This window comes from Trachurus japonicus, chromosome 24 (assembly GCF_045865225.1).
Source record: "Trachurus japonicus isolate A0001 chromosome 24, Traja_1.0".
Classification (NCBI taxonomy): domain Eukaryota; kingdom Metazoa; phylum Chordata; class Actinopteri; order Carangiformes; family Carangidae; genus Trachurus; species Trachurus japonicus.
Genome location: NC_140930.1, coordinates 14,555,315 through 14,578,150, shown reverse-complemented (window position 1 = coordinate 14,578,150; position 22,836 = coordinate 14,555,315). Strand labels below are relative to the sequence as shown.

The 22,836-nt window shown below is 40.4% G+C and overlaps 1 protein-coding gene across 3 annotated transcripts in view; it reads right to left on the bottom strand.

Annotated features, from left to right (window-relative positions):
• Positions 1-22,836, bottom strand: part of cnih3 (cornichon family AMPA receptor auxiliary protein 3) — an 84,276-nt gene that overhangs the window by 36,907 nt on the left and 24,533 nt on the right. For all 3 annotated transcript variants that reach the window (XR_015035232.1, XM_085771008.1, XM_085771007.1), the window contains exon 3: positions 11,048-11,095. Coding sequence is in view for 2 of the 3 variants with exons in the window: in XM_085771008.1 (XP_085627134.1) it covers positions 11,048-11,095 (48 nt within the window). In the remaining variant the exon portion in view is untranslated. The remainder of the gene's footprint in view (positions 1-11,047; positions 11,096-22,836) is intronic.

The window sequence follows — 22,836 nt, the reverse complement described above, 5'->3', positions numbered from 1 at the left end:
AAGAACAAATGTTCTTAAGAACAACATGAGAAAATGTTTCTCAGAGATCAATAAAAAAAGAAAATAGATTAAAGTAAACAAATAAGAAGGTAAGAAGGAAGAAAAAAAGCAAAGAGCATCAGGCACTGTCTGGAATTTAAAGTGATTAGATCAGTTTTTGTTTAAAAGTCTCACAGCTTGTGGCAGAAAGCTGTTCAGCAGCCTTGTGCTCTTGCACCTGATGCTGTGATAGTGTTTCTGTGAGGGCAACATCTGGAAAGAAACTGCAGAGGGTGTGAGGAGTCTTGGTTTACCACATTGTGCTGAGCTTTAACGAAATCAAGTATTTTCATATCAGTCACATGAAAAAGAAGTTCAAATTTGAGCACAATCAAACTTTCATCTGCTACTGAGTTATTTGAAGTTCCAGCCTTTGTTTGTAACAGCCTGAGGAGCTTTGTACAGACAGACTGATCCCAGTGGACATAAGCTTCCAGCTCAGTGCAGTGAAAAATGCAATGAAGCCTTTTCACAGATACATTAAACCGACCGTGAACAATGTTTATCACTGTAGGATCTGTGATATGTGGTGGGTGAGAAGGACTAGAAAGGCGGCTTCATTGTAGCATTAGTATTTTGTGGAAGCCTGAGCAGAAGAGCTGGGAAGGTGGAAGGTGGTAGCCTACATAAATAAATCTCATCATATGACAACAACTGGGGCTTTGCATTTGTGAGCATGAATCCTTTGAGGATCATGGGAACACATTGTTTGGTGATACTGATAGCTGGACTCTATAGATCTGGAACATTTGTAAACAGGAAGGGAGACAGGTGTTGAAAACAGCAGAATGAAGAATGAGGCGTAAGGGTGAATGTGTAAGTGGAAGAAAAATCCTTTGCAGTTAGTACAGAAGTGAAAATGTGAGAGGCAGGAGTAGGTGGTAAATGTAGTGGTAGGAAGAGGGTAGAGTAAATAAAGTCAGTCGGATACATGATTGTGAGGTGAATTATATGTAAGAGCCCTAAGGTATGGAAAGCTGTTATAGGACGTAACACTGAGGTGCAGATGGAGAAAGCAGAGAAATATCATTGTTGTAAAAGTTAACATAGTAATAGAAGGGGAGCAGAGGTTGGGCTGAGGTTTACCTCCCTCTGATGGTATGGAGGAGATGGCAACACAAAGAGAACTGGAGTTTAAAGCAGAGTCATTTTTAAAAGACTATAAAAAGTCATCACTCACAGGTGCTTGGTCAGGATCTCTTGGTGTCACTTTATACTTGTAAGACAAAAAAGCACCATGGTGGGATGAAAGATGTAGATAGTGGGTTGGTAGAAATGAAGAAAAGAACACATTTTCCAGCATATGATTCAGAGAAAGACAGCCCACACAGTACTACAGAGGACTATAACACTGGCAAGGATATACTGGAGAAAGTACAGTGCTTCTCTGGAAACAATAGTAAGATGCAGTGAGTATCATCATCATGAATTTTGTTGTGATACATAGTTCCAATAATTTGTGTGAGGAATGAGAAAAAACAAACACATTTAAATCCACTATAAGTGGAACGGTTCAAAAGATCCACAGGTCAGTTTGTATAATGGTTTTGTGGTTTATGTTGTTGTTTTTAACACCACAGAAATACCATATATTAACATTAGATATCTATATCCAGTAATTCACCATATATGTCTTATACTGTATAGTCATGTATAAACTGAAATAATGTGCACACACCCAAGCTTTCTTTAAATTATCATTATATATTATTATATATATTATATATATATTATATAGTATTAACAACAAGAATAATAATAATAATAATAATAATAATAATAATAATAATAATAATAATAATAATAATAATACAATATAATAAGGTGCTCCGATGCTCTAATTTTAATTGCCAAGTACTCTTTTTAAATAACCTAACAATGACAAAATATATTCACTTTGTGTCCAATTAAGCTCTTAACTGAAAAACGTGATTTCAACCTACTTGTTGCAAAGTTTGCACCAATTGTTTAAACATCTCGCACATTATCATGTTCTGATTTAAGCTCCTTTTGTAACTACAGCTAGCCTGACAAGCCAGACTATGTCATTAAAATGTCTAGTCTCGCAACGACCGGTAGACCTCGGCTCAATCCAGGGGGGCGGGATGAAGGCTGTCTTTCAAACTGCCTCTGCACGCAATAGGGTAGCGCTACGACCAATCAGAGCAAAGAGCAGGATGACGTAGTCACAACGATTCAAACGATTCCTTTGCCAAAGCCATCTTGTCATGTTTTTCACCGTCGCAAGTATGTTGTCATCGCGTTAAACCCACCCAACGACTCTCTAAACAGATAGAGCGCTGTGATTGGTGAACACAAACGGTGCTCGAGACTCAAAAGGTTCCTATGGCTCGTTTCTAGACTGACCTGGTGAGCAAATATATTTGCTGCCGCTAGGGTGCGTCTAGATTTCTAGGCTAAACTACAGCCCATTCAAGGCAGAAATGTTGTGCAATTATTCCGCCTCATCGTTCTGTATTAAAGCAGAGGTAAGCAATCCGGTCGTTTGGCTAACTTCTTGTCAGCCGATGGAGTTAGCAGTCCCCGCCCTCGTCCCTACGTCACCACATTCACGCGCATCCCTTGGCTGCACACACAGAGAGGACCACCCCTTTATGCCGTTTTCTCTCCTCATTGGATAAAGGTTGTAGGATACAAGGAAAGTTTTCTCCTCGGCTTACAGCAGAGCAGAGTGACTGACAGACCCGTGTTTCAGACCAAACACTCTATATAAGTGATTGCTGTCGGAAGATATAACTATTTAAGACTTATATTAACACAAATATTCCGCTTACGTCTGCTTTAAACGTATGAACATGGAATGTGGGGCATTGTTTCTCCGCCGGCAGCAGTGGAGGAGAGTCACAGAGCCGGATCGACATCTGTGTAAAAAGGAGAGCCGGCATAATGAGGGGTCTTCCTTAACGGCATTTTAACGGGCTTCAGAGTGTGAATGGGGAGGAGGGGCCGTTCACAGACAGGCCCGTTGCTACTGTAATGTGTTTGTGTGTGAGAGAGAGAGAGAGAGAGAGAGAGAGAGAGAGAGAGAGAAGGAGAGGAGAAAGGAGGGGCTGAGTGAATCAATGCGCGTGTGCACAGCTCATCATGTCCACAACATTGAACACCTCCACATCTGACTGCCTGCTACGCTCCTTCTCCTTTGTACTAAATGTCACATGATGAACAAAAGATTACGGGTTACGGAGCGTTTGAGTTGTGGTGTGCAGAGAGGAGAGCTGTGACACCGGGGCAGCAGCCAGGTACTACACTGATGTTGCAAGGTTGGTTTTCAGCTGTGAGACGCCAGGTGAAGACAGAGAGCCTCTGTTCTCACTGGCACAAGTCACAAGTCATAATTATCACAATTACTCCGGAGCTTTTTAATTAAGGTAAAAATGTAGCAGAGCCATGGGAGAAATCCTGCTTAGTTCCTCTTTAAGACATACTTTCTTTCACACTGTGCCTGAAAATCGGCGGTACGGCACCAACATGGCATCAACACAGCACCAACATAACAGTACAGTAACATGCCTGGTTAGAAATAAAACACTGCACCTCAAACTCAAAACTAGTGTCTTCTTCGGCGCATAATCTTTCCCCACATGTCTGTGTGCGCTTCTTGCTAGAGCGCCCCCCGGAGGCCGTTAGCCAGTAAAAATCTATAAATTAGCCGCATTGTTGTATAGGCCGCAGGGTTCAAAACGTGAGAAAAACGTATAGCGGCTTATAGTCCGGAATTTAATTAAACCAAATGCACAAAAACAAGACGGCAGGGTTTTCTTTGTTTTTTCATATTTCAAAGAACATCTGCAGTTCAGGCTTTCTGAAACTGGCGGGCTCGGCTCTGTGACGAGAATATAATGTTAATACATGAAAGGCATAAGCTCTGCTGGATGCATTCAGCCTGTGTGCTGCTGTGAACTCAGAAGCTCTTTGACCACGATCAAGCTCATGTCATGCCCTGAGGGGACAGCTTGAAGCTTCTGTAGACTCTTTGACTTTGGCTCTATGTTTGGACATTGGTTCATTTTGTAATCACTGCCATTGCGTGCGTCTCATGGTTATTTTACTTCTTGTCAGTGGTTTGATTTCTCTTCAATCATTCATTTTTCTTCCCACTTGTTCAACCACTCTTGCCTCGATGTCTGAAATCCTTCGTTATTCTTTACATGGTCCGCTATATAGTCACTAATTATTGTAGCCTACCTAATGTGGATTCATAGTATCCCACAATGTTTCATGAAAAGTACAGTAGAGCACAGCAATACCTGCTGAGCATGTGTTCTTGTATTTGTATTTCACTTTGAATTCTGCTTTTACCGAGGGATATTTTATATTCTAATATTTTTCCCCCTGATGTACGGGTAAATAAGGTGGGCAATATAAATGTAATCCAGTCCCATGAGACAGCACTACACACTATAGCCTTGATAATAATGATGATGTAGAATAGACCCCTTTCTGAAAGTGTTAGAAAAAACTGAACATTTATAATATTGTAAAAGTAGAGCTGTTGTAGCTATAGCAGTTAGTGTTTCATAGAAATGTCAAAATGACATTTGATTGAGGTTTTCTTCCATCTTTAATAGAACCCAGAAGTTCCAGTTTCCCTTCTCTCATCTCTTTAGTCTTAAAGGAACATTGTGTAGGAATTACTCGCATCTAGCGTTGCGGTTGTATCGCAAGCAACTCAATCGTATTTTTCATGCTGCATTCAGGTGAAATTGGGCAGACGGCAGACGGACGACAGACCCTGCACGTAACGGCATAAACAAGCCTCTATGTAAACAAGTGGTCCGTCAGCACGAGGCAAAACAATACACGTGACTATATGTTGTCATGGCGATGTCGTATTGTTTACCTGACCCACGTTTTACCGGCTTTCTCTTGACTTCTGTGACTAAAATGACATCTGGTTTGTTACCGACGGCCATCTGCCCGACTGCAGGTGAATGCAGCATCAGTGTAACGCTCCATTCCTCCTCACTGCGTTACCGCGGTGACTTTTCACAGACGCCACCTCGACCTGAGCAGACAGCTCCGGTGTCTCCGCTGAGTTTCCGTGGTTTCCTACCGTCACGCTGCCACTGAACCTAAAAACATGGCGACACGACATGGCAGCCAGCACCGAGCTTACCCGCTCCATGTAGATATGAATGATATGAACGGCTAATTCAGAGCTGAAAGGAACACTTCAGTTTGTTGATGGGAGTTGTGAATTTTTGTGAATAGATAACAGGAGAAGTTACACAATGTCCCTTTAAGTTGTTTGACACAGTTCTTCTGAAGCAGACAACTGTCTCAAACTGTAACCTGCTCTCTCTCTTCTCTCTGTGACAACTTGTGACGACTGTTCTCCAAAGAGATGCAGACATTATTTTAAAAATTCACTGATTTGATAATCACTTGATGACACATGTGAAAAGCAGCCAAAGTTGAATTTTATTTTGAAGACAGCATGACAGCGATTCGGGGGGGGGGGAAGGGCCCTGGGACCTTAGAAGAAAACAGTCTATTGCGTGATGTACTCATCCTCCATCACTTACTCATTACTACACTTATGAAGGTGGAGAGAGAGGGAGAGAGGAGGAGAGATGGAGGAGGAAGAGGAGGAGGAGGAGAGAGAGGAAAAAGACAGGCCCAAAAATGGAAGGAAGAGCGCTAATGAGTACACTCAGGTTCGCTCAGTTGCTGTGACAACGCGCCGGCTCAAGCCACAAGACTGCACATCTAATGACTAACACACACACACACACACACACAGTTGAGAGTAAAGGACACAGAATATCCCTTCGAGCTTTCGTCATCTTCATGGGTTTGCAGTCGCCCAAAACTCATCAGAACACAACACACTCCACTGACGCCACAAATGGCACATGTCCATACCCCTGTGAATGCAAGTGTGTATGTGTGTGTGTGTGTGTGTGTGTGTGTGTGTGTGTGTATGCACAATGAAAACTATGAAATAGGTATGCCAACACAGGGAAACACAGCCAGAGCTTTGAACCAAATCAATCAGGACCACCGTGCCGTGACTGTGCCAGTTGGAGCGAGCTGTATAGTTTTTTTAGAGTGAACAACAAAATAAAAACCTTCACAATGCAGCAGATCCTCCTGCATCAGGACCTCAGGCGTCCAAACTGACAGGCACTGTATGCACATTTTAGTAAAAAAAAAATACTTCCTAAAACATGAAGGCTACATAGCTTCTAAATCAAGCAGATGTATGAAGAAGGAAAGTGTACGTTTAGGTGCTTGGACAAGATGTACTGTACGGTATAATTCTGTTTGTCGACTACCTCCCATACTGGAGTTAGGTTGGGTAGAATGATGACATACTGTACACAATGTGCGATGATAGGATTTAGCCTCCACTCACTGTGGGGTATTAGAAATAGAAAAATAAATGTAGAAAAAGACACATTCTGACAGGAAGACCAGTTTCAGATGTTAGGAAGTAGGCTAGCAGTCACTTACTCCAGATAGTGCTCTTCTTGTTAGATTAGATCTTAGTAGTGTTTGGCTACATGCCACATAGCACAATATACATTTCTAAAAAGGTCACACATACAGGTGTAACTTTGCTTAGAATATCCACTTAAATGTTGCTTTTGCTACGTAGCTACAAGGTCAAGAGTGTATAATACATCCTCTGAACAGAACTAATTTTACAAGGAAAACTTGAAGCTACAGTGACTCGTATAAAGTGACAGGACAGTCCCTCGTCGACAGGAACAGCTGGAGTGTTGAGTTCGTCCTGTTAAAATTTACTGAAGTTTAGGGAAACATTCTGCATTTGGAGCTGGAGACGGCATACAGCCATTGGCTATGTGCACAGCTGCAGCTGCTCTGCCCGGCTGTCTTGGGTATAACTTTGAATACGGTTATCACTTGTAGTAAGGCTGTATCTGGGGTTGAATCTATGACATTATGGATATGGATACGATAACTGTGCTGCATCGTCAAGCTACATTTGAATAAACACTGGAGGAAAGGGGCGGTGTTTAGCTCAGTTGGTAGAGCACCACCAGCATGTGTTGAGGCTATACAGCCATTACAGACGAACGAGTTGCAGTAATAATTGCTAGAGCTGTGCGATACTGCAAAATTTGGTATCGATCCAATACCAAGTAAATACAGGGCCAGTATTGCCGATACCGATACCAATACCAATACTTTTTACTACTACCATCTACATGCATCATCTATATGCAAATTTGAATAAAAACTTCAATTTTCATGATTATTTAATTATTTTGTAAGTTTTCCTTTAATTAATCATGTCTATGATGATAATAAAACACAGGACAAAGTTGTCTTATTCTATTAATCAGTCTGCTAAATTACTGTGATGACCAATTACACTGAAAAATAACATTAGCTGTAAAAAAAAACTCCAAACGTCACTCCTCTTCTGCTCTGCACAATCATGAAGCCACAGCAGTGCACTGCTTGCCTCCAGTGAGTGAGTGAAAGTGGAGGGGGGGAGCGGAGGAAAGGGGAGGGGCTAATTGAGCATGAGTGAAGTGAGAGAAGAGCAGTGTTGTACGGCCCGTCGGTCACTTTGTAAATGCCTGGAGTTGTACAGAAGAGAAAGTGAAACTTAAGAATCGATCTCATCACACAAGTATCGATCAATACCCAATACCAACGTTAGTATCGATACTATCGATATTTTAAATCGATCCGCCCACCCCTAATAATTGCAACAACCGAAGAACAGCTACACCAATGACTAAAGCCATGTTTAATCACAGCTACAGTCTGTTAATAAGAGCTATAGGTTAACGAGCTCTGTTATTCTCCATCTAGTGGTGTGTGCCTGAGCCACCAGCAGCTGAGGGTGTGCTGACTCACAGTGTGGTTCCAACCAGCAGTGGTGTAATACATAATACATAATACAATGGGATAGTATAGTTCAACCACCCTCTATGGATCAGAAGGAATGTAACTCACAGGGTAAAGATCAATATTGTGGTGTCCTAATCTAATGTGGAGGAGCGTGTGGTGATGCAAATATTGCATTCACAGTGGTCGAGACCAGCTGACCAACCAATAAAAATAGATATACTGGCTCAGAGTTAAAGACTAACATTATACCATCCATTAGCTACACAGTTTAAACCGGAGTCAACGCTGGATGGGTGCAGGGTATATCCTGGACAGGTCACCAGTTAATCTCAGGATTGTTGAATCAACAAGGGATGTCAGCTATTTTTTTTTTTTTTTTTTGCCTTGCAAGGTTGCAGGTTAATCCAGTACCAGAAGACTGCCAGCGATTTGTAGGACTAGCAGTTTTTGTTATTGCTGCATTACTGGTGCTCAACACTGACATGAAATCGCTTCCACAAAATCAATATTATACTGCACATACTATATTGTTGAAACATATTTTTATGATATGCACGTTTTATTGGCAGTTTAGAAACTGTCCAACTTCTGGCTTTGGATTTCATTTATTGATTTAATTTTATTAATGAGTTAATTGCAATAATAGCACTGCTCTTCTCAAAGTCCAAACTAGTTTCTCGAATCTATACCAAACTTGTTTCAACTGGTTTGAAACCCCTTCCTGTTTTATATGGCTGGGAAAAAATTTTACAATCTCTTGATCTGGTTTGTGACTGGCATACAATATGGTTTAATTTATTTTCATCATCAAAGAATTTAGCCCATCAGTTGATTCATTTCAAGTTCATTCACAAATTTTATTTTACCCCTGAGCGCAGATTCAAATTGAATTTGATAGATAAAGATGCTTGCCCCAACTGTTCCAACTCAGTGAAAGGGGATTACCTCCATATGTTTTGGCACTGTCCTCTGATTAATTCTTTTTGGAAATATGTAAATAATATTGTTGGTAAATCTCTTCCTACCTGTCCTGCTCTTTATTTACTGGGTTATAACCCCAATGTGTATGTTTCTTTTCAGGAGAAGCGAATCTTAATGGCAGCCTCAACTGCAACTAAAAAATCTATTATTAAAAACTGGTTTGAACCCGCTATCTCTCTAAAGAAACTTTGGATTCATTTATTTTTTGATATTTGTTTACTAGAAAGATCTACTGCCAGAATCAATGGAGCTAAATTTGACTCCCTTCTGGTCTAAGGCCATCGAGCATATTCAGAAAATTAAACCCTGTTTGTTTTGTCTGTGGTTGTCTTTGTTTTTGTGTATGTGAGTCTTGTCTGTGATGTATTTGTTATTGCTGTGTGGTATCAGAGCATCTTTTTACATTATTTTTCCTCTTCTTTTTTTTTTCTTTTTTAGTAATTTTTATTAATTATTAATATTTTTTTTTTTTTTTTTTTTTTTTTTTGGGGGGGGCGGGGGTTATATGACTCAAAGTGTATTAATGACTACTAATAGTTTTGTTTGGAAATGTTTTTTGCCGCACCAGAATTTTTTTTATTTTTATTTTTTTTTTAACTTTATTATTTTATTTTACTGCAACTTTATTGCTATCATTGTTATTATTCTTCATTTAATTTTTGACATTTATTAATTTATCTTATTCTTTTATTCCTTTCTATCTTTATTTATTTTTATCTTGTTCTGTGTGCATCTGCTCTGGTTCTGTTCCCCTTTTTGTTTTTATTTTTATTGTTGTTGTCCTGTTTGTTAGTATTGTCTATCGTTTATCTGTCACACTCCCTTGTGCCCTGTATTATTCACTATGTTTTTTTTCTAATGTTTTGAGGAATTAAATAAAATTTTGATCAAAAAAAGAGTTAATTGGAATGGCAGAGATCACGACTTAGAATAAGTGTCATTCTCCTTTAAGCTGCACTGTGATACCTCGTCTACTGTTACCTCCAGTGCTCCCTGCGCAGTAGGTCACAGCTGCAAGGACAGTGCATCTGGATGTGTGTGCGTGTGTGTGTATGTACTGTATGTTGCTTTTGTGAGTTCATGCATGTGTGTATTTGTCTCTGCATAAGTACTGTAGGGAGAACGTCCTCTCCAGGGGCCAGTGAATGGCCTGGGGGCTCGAGTTGGCAACACTGATAACCAAGATCAGCTGTCCAACTAATGAACCTCCAGCATAAACAGGCACACACACACACACACAGACACACACACACACACACACTCTCTCTCTCTCTCTCTCTCTCTCTCTCTCTCTTGCTTCCTCTCTCTCACACAAACACACACACACATGCACGAAACATGCAGACACAGCTTGAGTTTCAGAGAGGTGGAGGGAAAAACAGATGTCACATTGAAGCTAGGAGGAGGCCTCCTCTCATCCTCATACTGATTCCTCAAGGCAAACTGTCGGCACACACAAACACACACAAATAGGATGCATCTGCAGAGCTCAGCACAGAATCACTCTATCTCTGTCTGCCTTTTAATGTCAGTCCAACATCAGGCAAGAAGACAAAGGCTCACTGCATCAGCATCACTGTGCAAATCAAAAATTCATTAAAAACTACCAAAATACCCGTATACCAAACTAAAAACTGAACACAAGTTTCTCTTGCAGTGTCCTTAAAATTAGATAACTACGTTAAGAGAAATATTATTGGTGTAGAGTACAGCATTTAAATCTATAATAACATTGAAATTTATAACAGAGCATATGTGAGTATTTGTTGAAAATATGCGTCATGTGATTTATTGATTTTGCCAATAATCATGACATGTATTGATATCATGTTTAAAATACACATACACATGGTAATCTTGAATCTGTATCAGTTGTTTATCAGTTCATCTGATTTTATTACCCTCCCATTAGGTGCAACTTTCTGTACAGTTACCAACTAGTCTACTTGCTTTGCCAAAATAAATAAAACACAGAATATATAAAGCTGAGGATAATTTTGACTGACAATATTACAGTATTATGTCCTTAAGAAAAGTATGGTGTCATCAGCAAACAGTTAAAATTTTCATTGGAAGATGCTGTTCTTTCCATTTGTGCGTCATTCCTTCTCAACAGTAACTTGGAAATGATTATATCTATTCTGCACAACATACTGTAAGGGAGTTTTTTGTTTACCTTCCTCAGCAAGTTGCAGATCCTCTCTATGTTTCGCAGTCTCTCCCTCTGTATGAAGACAAACAGACACAGATATACACGGGGTAAGTGGTGGCATTCACAGACTAATCATTGCATTTATGACAGCAGAATGAACTGACATCTGAGGAGAGATGAAACAGAATATAAATTGTGCAAGTTTGTCCTTTTGTACTGTACTTAGATAAGTGGTGATGTACAGTACAGAGGGACATTCCCAGGCAGGTTTAAGGAGAAGCTGCAGGACTCCTGCTGCCCAACATACACAAATGCATATCTGATTTTAATAGTAGAAAATGTCGATTAAAGCCATGACATGACACAATCCTGTCTCCTTTGGCTTGTAGCCACAGCAGGCAGGTCCTTTATTCTGACTTCACATAAAACACACATCAAGCACAGATTTGAGTAGGGCTGCTGTAGAACATAAATTGTAGGAGCTAGCATGACCAGTGGGCTAATAGCAGGATTCCCTAAAGTTGTAAATCATCCTTCCTCTTATCAAACACTTAGTTCAAAATATTTCACTGTTCCTGTGCTCACTGCAGCTGATCACCATCCCTCTTTGTCTGCTGCTTGTATTGTTTTTGTGTACAGAACCACATGATTGAGAGCTCCATCCCACACACTCTCTCAAACTGAATGGAGATCCTTGTGAGGATACTTCTCAAATTTCAGTCAGACTGATCTCTGGAAGAGGTGGAGTCAGTTAATAATGAGGAGTAAATGTGTCTTACTTGTTTTTCAGACAAATAAGGGGGGATGTGAGAATAGAAATCTGGTCTGACAACACCATTAACAAGATTTTCTTTGTATTTCATCACTGTGTTTCAGTGTTTATTGCTCAGACTTCAAAACTCTTCCTGCAATTGCATGCTGTGCGGTATCTTGTTTGGAGATTTTTGTACGATATTTAGACATATTTTATTTTATCAGATATTTGAAGAAAAAGAAGATATTTTCAAACAGAAAAATGTGTTTATTTTTACTTTTATGATGCCCAGTTTTGATTCACTATAATTCATTGACTTATAAAAACCTACAAATGCGGAGGCGAGTTCACTTCTCAGTTTTTGCTGGATGATGGCACAAGCCGAGATCACCATGGGCCCATATTGGGCCACATGGTAATTTTCCTCTGGCACAGTATACAGTAATATAGCCTGAGCTCTACAGCATGACTGTTGGGTGCTAACTCCACATCTTGACTAATTCTGGGACTCAAAATAAAACTTAGCAACCAGGATAAACAGGATAACAGCTGGAGTCTGTGGAAGTACATGGGCCAGATGAGGGTGAAAGACCCTGACATATGTTTTGTTGCATGTTGCTACCTAAGACTCACCATGGGAAGTCAGGCCTGGGGCCAATATTTAAACCACTGTGTGACAAAAGAAAATTTCCTTTCACAGAATTTTTTTTGGGGAAATAACAAGATGATGAGTTTTCTTCAAGCAGCAGGGGTTGTCATCATGTTTATATAAGTCAGTACATTTTCATGTATGTTCCTTGTGTGTAAAATGCTTGAATCAGCAATCAACACAATGCTGAGCCGCCATTTCACCAAAGCTTTTAACATTGCGATCAAATATTAACTAACTCCTACAGAGAGGCAGTATGGACTTGAGTGGCAGTGCAGTGTGTTCCACAGGGGGCGATGCATGGCTGCTGCTGCTTATGAATCATATATTAAACTGAGCGCCACGCTGTTTGTACCGGTGGACAGTTGGTTTGACTTTATCTCTGCTTCTCATATAAGGACTGCAGACGTCAACAACAACAAAGGCTCCACATGGGAACCACATACAGTAGCCTATATGAAAGAATATTTTGGCTCATGCAGAACATCAAAGCTGAACTGATATTTAACAGCCACACAAGAAAAACAGGATTAAAAGGGATGAAAATGTGCTTAAATAATAAATAAAACATTTCTCTGCCCATGATAACAACATTGATGAGTGTTTCTGATGCTGATCAGCTTATAATCAGCCCCGGGCCAGTGTGTGTCTACAGCACGTTCTTCATCCTGCAGCTTACATTCAGGCCTTTTGTGGCTTTTTAGCTCACCTGTGCATTTTTTATATCGTATAATGCTGAGTGCAGTGAAGATGTCTGTGTGAGAGAATCTACCCCTGCTGAACTACAGTATGAGCAGTCACGCTGCAGTGTGTGTGTGTGTGTGTGTGTGTGTGTGTGTCAGTCAGATACTAAAGCAGGGGCTCACTTGGAAGCTGCAAGAGAGATAGGCTTTGACAGACCTGTGTGTGTGTGTGTGTGTGTGTGTGTGTGTGTGTGTGTGTTTTTGTGTGTGTGTGTGTGTGTGTGTGTGTGTGTGTGTGTGTGTGTGTGTGTGTGTGTGTGTGTGTGTGTGTGTGTGTGTGTGTGTGTGTGTGTGTGTGTGTGTGTTTGTGTGTTCACAGGGTCCAGGGACCTCCCTCCTTAATTCACTGTCATTTATAAACTTTTCTGAGTTAATGGGCTCTAATTTCGTTGACCAGGTGCATTATGCAAATTTTGTGCATGGCGCGGCCATGCTCCTCTGTCCCGCCATTGCAATTTTGTCATTTTGGGCTCTACATAGTTTCATAGACTAGGTGCGCCGCGTGTCCTTCATTTAGTTGTCTTTCTAATGTTTGTGTCCCTTGTCAGGGTGGTGAGAGACACAGTTTGCTGACATTGTTATCACGGTGTTGTGTGTGGGGTTGTGACGTACCTCCTTTTTTGTGCTACATGATTGGTTAATGCATTCATTCACTGGGTGGAAGCTCAAAAGAATCGATCTTGCTCCGAAAAAGATTATGTCGCATTTTCACTGCGTAACATTCGCTATGTGTGTGTGAAAGGACTCGTGATGAAAACCGGAGTGTGAAAAAAATATTTACATGCATATTACTCAGACAAAAAATACGTCCCCAGTGTGTAAGGGCCTTAAGGAAGTCATTTGGTCGGTGTTTGATTTATGCTGCTGCACCACATGTTTCACGTTCTTATTCACGCATGCGTCTATGTCATAGTTAGTTTTCCTCTTAGATTTGTTGGGTTCTTCATCATTTTGTTAATTGGCCTGCTTTGTCTGTCTCCTTTTGTCATGGCTGTGTGTGTGTGTGTGTCTGGGCCTATGTGTTGAGGGTTGCCAATATATAGCATCCTGACTTCCACTCCTGCAATCTCCCATCTCCCCCACATCACCTAAGGAGACTTCACCACATTTCACAGGAGCATCAGAATTAGACAGTGTGGGGGAAAAGTGAAAAGAATATTATACTGCACTGCCTTTTACCTTTTTATTATTTCAGATGTTTTAAAGTAGATGGAGAGAACCAGTTCAGCCCAGAGTTGACTTTGAAATGCAATATACGGCAGAGGCATGATGGGCAATAAAGGGAATCTATGATTGGGAGGAGGAACAGTGGGAAAGTCGGGCTGAATTTGTATTCATAGTGGTGGGTTACACTTTTCCTGCAGAGTTCTTTTCTTCAAAACGCTGAATTTTAACCCAGCCTCCGTCCTCAATCTGCCCTCAGCAGATGAAGAGTCGAAAGTTGTCTCAGACTTTTGGACCTGACTGTGTACACACAAACTCTTATATCGCTGACAAAAACACAACACCACAGGCATGAAGGACTCGGGCTAATGGCCAATTATCTATACCGTTAATGTCTATTTCTGAGACCATGCATCTCATCAAGGACGCCTCCTCCCCTTTGCTTCATCTGCTGCCGGGATTGAACAAGGACACGCAAATATATTCCACCCAGAGCAGCACTCTGTGTCTGTGTACACGTGTGCACATCAACACACACACAACTGTCTACTCATTAACAAGCAATTAGTGTGATGGCTCTTTGAAATGTTAGTCAGCAAGAATTTGCTTGACAAGCAAGAGTGGTGTGAAGGTACAGTATAAACAAGAGCTGTAAAGAGGGAGGGGGCGGGGGCTGTAAGGTGACCTTTTTTTAAGTAGACCAATTAAAATAAAACTCTCTTTTGCAGGAAACAGCTTGTGTGAGCATGGTTGGACAGGGAGCCCCTGAAAGATGAAGTGGAAGAGGGTGTCCATGATGTCAACGTCCCATCAGTGTGAATGTGTTTTAAATGTTGTGGAAAGAAGTGTCCCCTTTGACTTAAACCACTTGAACTTAACAAGAGAGACAGGCGTGGAGCAGCCAAGGAGAAGGGCAGCAGAGGCTGTCATCACTTTCTGCTTGTGTCCTTGGTGTAACGCTAATGAACATCAATCCGTTCCACTAATGAATTCACATCCATAAAACATTTGTAAAAAAAAAAAAAAACAAAAAAAAAAAACACCAGTCTCTCTTTTCCTCATCTCCTCCCTCAGTTATCAGCCTGATTTCACTATCGGATGATATTATCATCGCTCCTGGCTATAGCTTTATCCCCCTCATAATAAAATGTGTGAATATGTAAGAGTGTGCATCCTTACTTTATGTGTGCGTGTATGTGTGTGTGTGTGTATGTGTGCGTGTGTGTGTGTGTGTGTGTGTGTGTGTGTGTGTGTGTGTGTGTGTGTGTGTGTGTGTGTGTGTGTGTGTGTGTGTGTGTGTGTGTGTGTGTGTGTGTGTGTGACTGTGTAGAACTCTATTGGACACCTGACAATCCTTTTTTTGTTTCCCCATCTTAACGTTTGGTTGTGTTTAATTTTTAAGATAGGATTTTAGTAACAAAAAATCCAGCTGATAATAAGCACAGATATGTGTGGAAGAGGTGCAATGATGTTAACTGTTTAGTAAGGCTGGACATTAAAAAGAAGCAAGAGTGACACCAGAAAAATAATTTAAAATTTGAACACAAGTACAGTGTTGACTAAAACATCATTCTATTCTTCCCAAAATTAACTCAACATACTGAAATCCTGGGTACAGAGAGCACAGTAGAGCTGGAGCTGTATTTAAAGTCACAGTTACATACAATGTTTAAAGGAAACCGTAGCTGCAGAACATATATTTATCTCACACGTCCACGTCTCTTTGTGTTGTTGACAGTTGAGGAACTTGACTTCTAAACTCAGACATCTGATTTGATTTTATTGCACTAAGTATCACTTCTATTTACCAATAAACTGTTCTGTGGTATTACCAGTAGAGTTGCCCACAACCCCTTTCCCTGTTGTCACGTCATTACTTTGAATGATGCCCTTTTTTGTAGTACCGTAAAATTCTCAATTAGGGCCACTGAGTAGGAAATAATGTCTCAGAAGAACTTGGATAATTTCTTGATGTTTGTGCGTCATCTTAAATTTACATTTACTCATTTGTCAGAATCACAGATGCCTCGGGGCAGTAGAAAACCATGGAGACCTTGGTGTAAGTACTAAGTGTTACATCTATTCAAGCGCAAGGAGATGAAGTAAACAAGTACACTGAAAGTGCTAGTTAGGCATGTCAGGTGCTCCCAGAAGAGATGAGTGTTTAAGAGGTTCTTGAAGACATAACATTCAGTGGCTTGTTTCACCAGGACAGTTTTGAGATTGTCTTGTGTGCAGGGATGGTGATGCCAGACAGTATTCCTGGGAGGGAGGCAGCAGCCAAGAGGAGCATAAGGCTGCACGTTTGAACTCACTCTGAAGGCATTGTTGCATATCCCAGCTTAAACTTCCAGAAATAATGTGCTTTCCAATTAGGCACATGGACACAGTACAGAGGGATATCTGTGAAAAAGATCATTAGGTAAAACTCCAACTGCAGCCTCCACATGCTCATCTTCTGCCTTTTCTCATATGGAACCCATGTGTGTGTGATCGTCTAATGTGCTGCCCTGTGAGACACATCCCTGCATATTGGCTGGAGAGGTCTTTGGGATATGATCTAAAGTCTCATGTCCCATGGAGAAGTCATCGTGGAGTGATTATTTTCAGGAAATATATTCAAATCACTGGAGAATTTGAGGGATGATTTATTAGCTGCATAGTGGGTCACTCTTGTTAGCATGAGGGCAGCTGGTGGCCTTGAGAAAGTCCACATCGCAGACGAGCTTCAAATGTCTGCAAGGCAAAGGTACGTATGCACCTTGACAACAAGAGAAGAAAAAGAGAGCAACTCAAATAGCTGCCAAAAGGAAGAGCCTGGCAGATGAGCTTCAGGAACTGAAGCAAAAAAAAGAAAACAAGTGAAGTCAGACAAGTCAACATCTTGAGCAGTCTGCTGATGAATCTGCAGAGAAGGCACAGACTTTGCCCGCGGCATACAGTGAAAACAGGAAAAACAAACAAGAGAGGAATCCTGTCAGCTTCAGAAAAGGACAATATACTATAGAGTACACCTGGATAAAACCATGATGGATGAATGTTACTTGTTTTCATATAGCTGTCAAGTGAAGGGTGTGTCTGTAACTGTTTCTGAATTGAGCATGTTCTCTTTAGTAACTTTGTGAATGCAACACACACAGACCGCATTGTTCCAAACAGTGCATATTAACTTCAAAGGAAGGCCATGGTAGACCAGTGAATAATTGAAACTCACTAAAGCAATGTGGGTTATATTACATCTTGTGGGGTAGGATGTACCTTTTTGTCAAGGCCCTTTATTTAGTTGATAATACGATTTTAATTGTGCACCGGCAAGTCTGTTCAGTTTTCCATTAAAACCAGTGCCAGACTTTGTAATAATTTATTTCCGTAATAAAGGGTGATGCAATGCCTCCTGTTGTGTGGAGCTGTTGCAGTAGAATAACTGGCAATTAAGAAATGGAAGCTGAATGCTGTTTAATTTTGATGGGAAATGCATAGATATACATTAATTTAAAAATGAATGGGAGGTTAAATGGAGTAAATGAGTGAATCAATACAAAGGTATTTACAGCACAAAACCACTGCTGCCTCCTCACCTTCACAAACCACTGTGCTGAATCATCTTGTTCTTCACATATAAGTGGTAAATTACAATTGGCCTCTCTGTCCTTTACCAGCTGCTTTATGTGAAGGTCACATCATTTTGGATTATTCACCTGTTGCATACTTTCCCTGCTACAGTCCCATTTAGTATCTATTCATTCAGGGCGCCTGTGGCTCCCGAGGTAGAGCGGGTCGTTCCCTAATCGGAAGGTGAACTGAATCATCCTTTACTTTGGTGCTACTGTATAAGCCAAGGCTGCTGGGGGGCCTTTTCTTATCTTTCTCCCTATATCACTACTATTGAATGTGATTAACTCTCTCTCAAAGTTTGTGCTTTTCCTCTTTGTCCTCTCACTATAAGATCCATTAGTCTCACTGGGTTTGCATCCAAACCCCATCTAGTGAGGAAGTGACAGATACTGTTAGCCAATATGACTACTGTATATGGGTATTTCCCAAATGTTCTTGTTAACCATCTCTGATTGGTGTGGCCCCGTTCATTAAAGATTAAGTACAACACTTAATTCACTGAAGAAATAAATTACATATACATACATTTACATAGATAGGAAACAAAGAAGAGAGAAAATGATCCCACAGCCCCAAATGCCCAAGCCAGGCAAAGTCTATGGAGACAGGAAGGATTAACAGAGACAGAGGGACACTGAATTAATCAAGTTTTACCTGATGTTTACTGCAAGGTTGGAACTAGTTTAAGCCTTTAAAGTAAACCTTGTTGGGAACACTAGCCCTCTGAGGAGCTAGGGAATGCTTTATGTCAATGCTTGTATCACATAGGGACAATGAAACAAGTGTGTGTGTGTGTGTGTGTGTGTGTGTGTGTGTGTGTGTGTGTGTGTGTGTGTGTGTGTGTGTGTGTGTGTGTGTGTGTGTGTGTGTGTGCAAAGGGACCAGGGTGACAGAAACTGCTAATTAGACTGCCTGGAAGAAAGAAGAAAGACAAAGACAGAGAGAGAAGAGAGGAGAGCTGGGTTGGAGATATTATGCAAGAGTTAGTGAGAGACAGATCATATGTATCATTTCTAGTGTGTGTGTGTGTGTGTGTGTGTGTGTTTGTGTGTGCTGTGAACTATGGCTGCTCACTCAGGATGAACCCGGTTAAAAAGAGAAGGAGCATGAAAATGTGAGGTGTTTAAACTTTACTCTTAAACATAATGCAAGTCACTTGAAAGACACAATTACCACAAAAGGGAAAAACCACTCAGGGCTTCTAATTTGAAACCATTAAAGCCCCAGTATGTGACTTATTTGGCTTTTTATTAGCAAAAATCAAATATGTATTAAGTAAGTATTTCACTGAAGTCGAATCACACCCACATACAAATGAAAGCTTTCTCATACCTTAGAATGAGTTGTTACAAGTCGTTACAAATACATAAGTGGGCGACGCACCGACCCGAGGCTGCCATGTTGCATCGCCATTTTTTACGTTGAGTGGCAGCGTGACCGTCGGTAACCATAGAAACTCACCGGAGCTGTCGGCTCGGGGAGAAAGTTTTCCAGGTAGCGCCTGTTAAAACTGTCACCACTGTGTAGTGTGAGGAAGGACGGTGACAACATATTGTCACGCCTGTATTGTTTTGCCTCGTGCTGGCGAACCACTTGTTTACATAGAGGCTCGTTTATCCTGTTGCATGCAGCGTCTGTTGTCTGTCTGACGTCTGCCCGATTTCACGTGAATGCAACATCAAGAATACGTTCCGATTCGCAACCGCACCGCTAGATGGGGGAATTCCTACATATTATACCTTCAAAAACTATACTCACATATAACAGATCAAAACAAGAATATCACAGTGACCAATGACAAACATCAAACAGACGGAATTATAAATCAAAGTCCATTAAGGCTGTGGTGTCTTGCAGACCTTCTGAAATGAGGGCCTACTGTCCATATATGGACCCCTTTGAAAATTAGTGCATCAAGGGTTTCAGCTATCCAATAATAGATGTACCTATTTAATATGCCTGTTTCAGAGTTTATAGAATTGTGTTGCAATAATGTTGTATTTAAATGCCCGATATATCTGTTGGCATTTGTTTGCTTCGTTGATAAATCAATTAAGTGTATTTCATTATACTGCAGCATCTCTATTTGAAAAGACCACCACTCAGCCAGGCACCACTGAAACTTTATTGATCACTACACATGATGTAGTGTTGGTCCACAGATGGTCCAGTCAATCATGGTATATTGTGAAATGTTGAGACTTTAATATTAATTGATTTCATTAACCATTAACTTCAATGTGACTTGTGTGCTCACCCTCAGTCTCAACAATCTGCCTCTCTTTTTTAAATAAAGCCCCAAAACACAACAGCACACACGAGAGGCTTGACATAATATGTCAGATTCTCAAAGTAAAAGCCTCAGTGAAATTCATCCTGACTCATCCAAATCTAATTACTCTTTGGCAGATCTTTGTTTGATTACATAAACCTGAATTTTTAATTGCAAGGCAGTATAGGAATAAATGAAACAACTTACTTCACTTGCATTTGCATGTTTGGTTTCTAGTCTGATACAGAAAGATACACACATACAGTACTTGTGCTTCTATCATTGTGAGGACTATTGTCCCAAGTAACCAGGTCTTATACCTTGAAAAGTGCTTTGAATTTGTGCGGACTGACCAAAATGTCCTCACAAAAATAGAAGCACAGGTACAAACACACATGCACAGGCACAGGCACAGGCACATACGCACATAAACACACACTAAAAACAGCCTACAAATTAATCTCTGAAGTCCCAATCAAGCAAAACTCTAATTAATTAGCTAAAATAAAAGCCCCCAGCCCTGAGCAGAACCTCAGAGGGCAGCCACACAAGTCTATTGAACTGAAATATGATTAACTAATTTATGTGTACATGAAATGAGGATAATGGAAGGGACATGGAGTAGAAATTTTCTCATACAGAATTTGACTAATACTGTTGTTGCATCTATAGGTTGTATCTCTTATGTGTATATGTCTTTTGCTTTAACTATAATTTTTATGACTTTCTTACATGTGAATCACTGTAGATCCAAAAGGAGCAGATGAGAAAATCACTTCAGGAAACTCAGATTTTCTATTTGAATTTTTTTTTTTTGGGAAATCCACAAAGTTTCCATGGTTTTCGGGTGCCAGTGGGAACGCAGTAGAAATCTTTAAGGGTACTGTATCTGCAGCTTTAACAATAGATTTAAAGGATGTTTTTGAAAGAGCAATCGTGCATTTCAGAGCCACATATTCATGTGGAAATGGGTGGAAGTAATTCATTTCATACAAAAAGCAGGAGGCAAAGGGGAAGAAGGATGGGTTTAGAAAATACAAGAGAGTGAGAGAAGAAAGAAAAAGGAAGAGAAAATTAGATCGAACTTTTGTACCCGTTCCCCTGCCGGATTCTTTGATACATTCTGCGCTGCATAATGATATGCAAATATGACAAAATATGAAAGTGGAAATGAGTGGGGAAATCTGGTCTAATGCACTGTTTTTCAGACTCTTGAAAAATGCCTTTCAAGCTGAAGAATTCTTTTCAGTTTGCCTCTTAAGAAATCCTCATCCATCCATCTCCCTCTTTGCGTCCGTCTCCATCTCCAGCTCCTCTCTTTCACCCAGTTTGCAATTTTTTCGTCACCCTTTCCCCTTCTCCAACTTTTTTCTCCCTCTCTCTCTCTCTCTCTCTCTCTCTCTCTCTCTCTCTCTCTCTCTCTCTCTCTTCCACACATCCCCAAGGAACTATAGAAGTCAATACTCCAGAGAAGCTGCACAGTCCAGAGCTCTTAAGTCAAAGTCACCTCCAGACTAACTGTGCTGTAGCACTATGTATTATTAAGAGCCAACTGTGTTAGTAAAAGCCCAAACGACTCGAGGGAAAAGGATTTAGAGAGCTGGAATTCATCCTAAAACAACTTCACTTGTGGCAGATCTCCTATGTTAGCCAACACTAATGTACATCTCTTCCACACAACCTCCCCTAACGGCTGCTGTGGAATGAAACATTTATTTATTTTTATTTAATTTTTCAAAAAAGGTAACAGAAAGAGATGAGGATGAGGTAAAACCCATTTTCTCTCACTAATATATTTATACATTGAACGGATCAGTGCAGATCTGCCAAAACACTGTTTAATCCGCTGTGTTTATTTGATATTCACTTCGCATCCGATTTGTTTATCAGACTTGCAGATGAATGTATAATCCTGTGTATTAACCTGTGACTAGACTATTGTTGAAACATAACATCTGAATGAATAACATGCAGCTGAAATGAATGAGCGTTCCTATTTAAATAGAAGATGGGTTATACAGTATTGCAAAAGGCTTAAAACCTTACATTAGACTGAAAATGGCTTTAAAACATATTATGGATCAATTGAATTGAATAGCATTATTTGTGGGTGTGGCCAACAATAAATCCGCTGGTGTATGTCAAGGTGATACTATGCAGTTTTTCAGTGGTAACTGATGAAAAACATGTATCTTTAGTAAAATATGATGAAATATTTGGTTGTCATGGCCTGAGATCTCACAGTAAGACACTGGGCATCATCTATGGATTTAAGTGACACATCCACAGTCCATGTCATGTTGTGTGAGAGGGATCAGACAAAAAAGGGTATGGTGGCCTACTGTAGATGTGCCTAACCCTAAGCCTGCAGGGAGCAAATCAAATGGATAAAAATGCTGCTTCAAGCATCAAACTCAGCTGAACATTCAAGTGTCGAGAACTGCAGTTTGTCCAATGGACACTTGAGTCCGTCCCCATGTCTCCCATGTTAAAATGTCTAACTTTACATATGTTTACAGTTTTTTCCTCCTTTATGACAAATGTAAGAGGGTGAATCTTTATGACCCATAGATTTTAAGTTCTGTTTGTATGACCACATTGACTGACGAGGTGGAT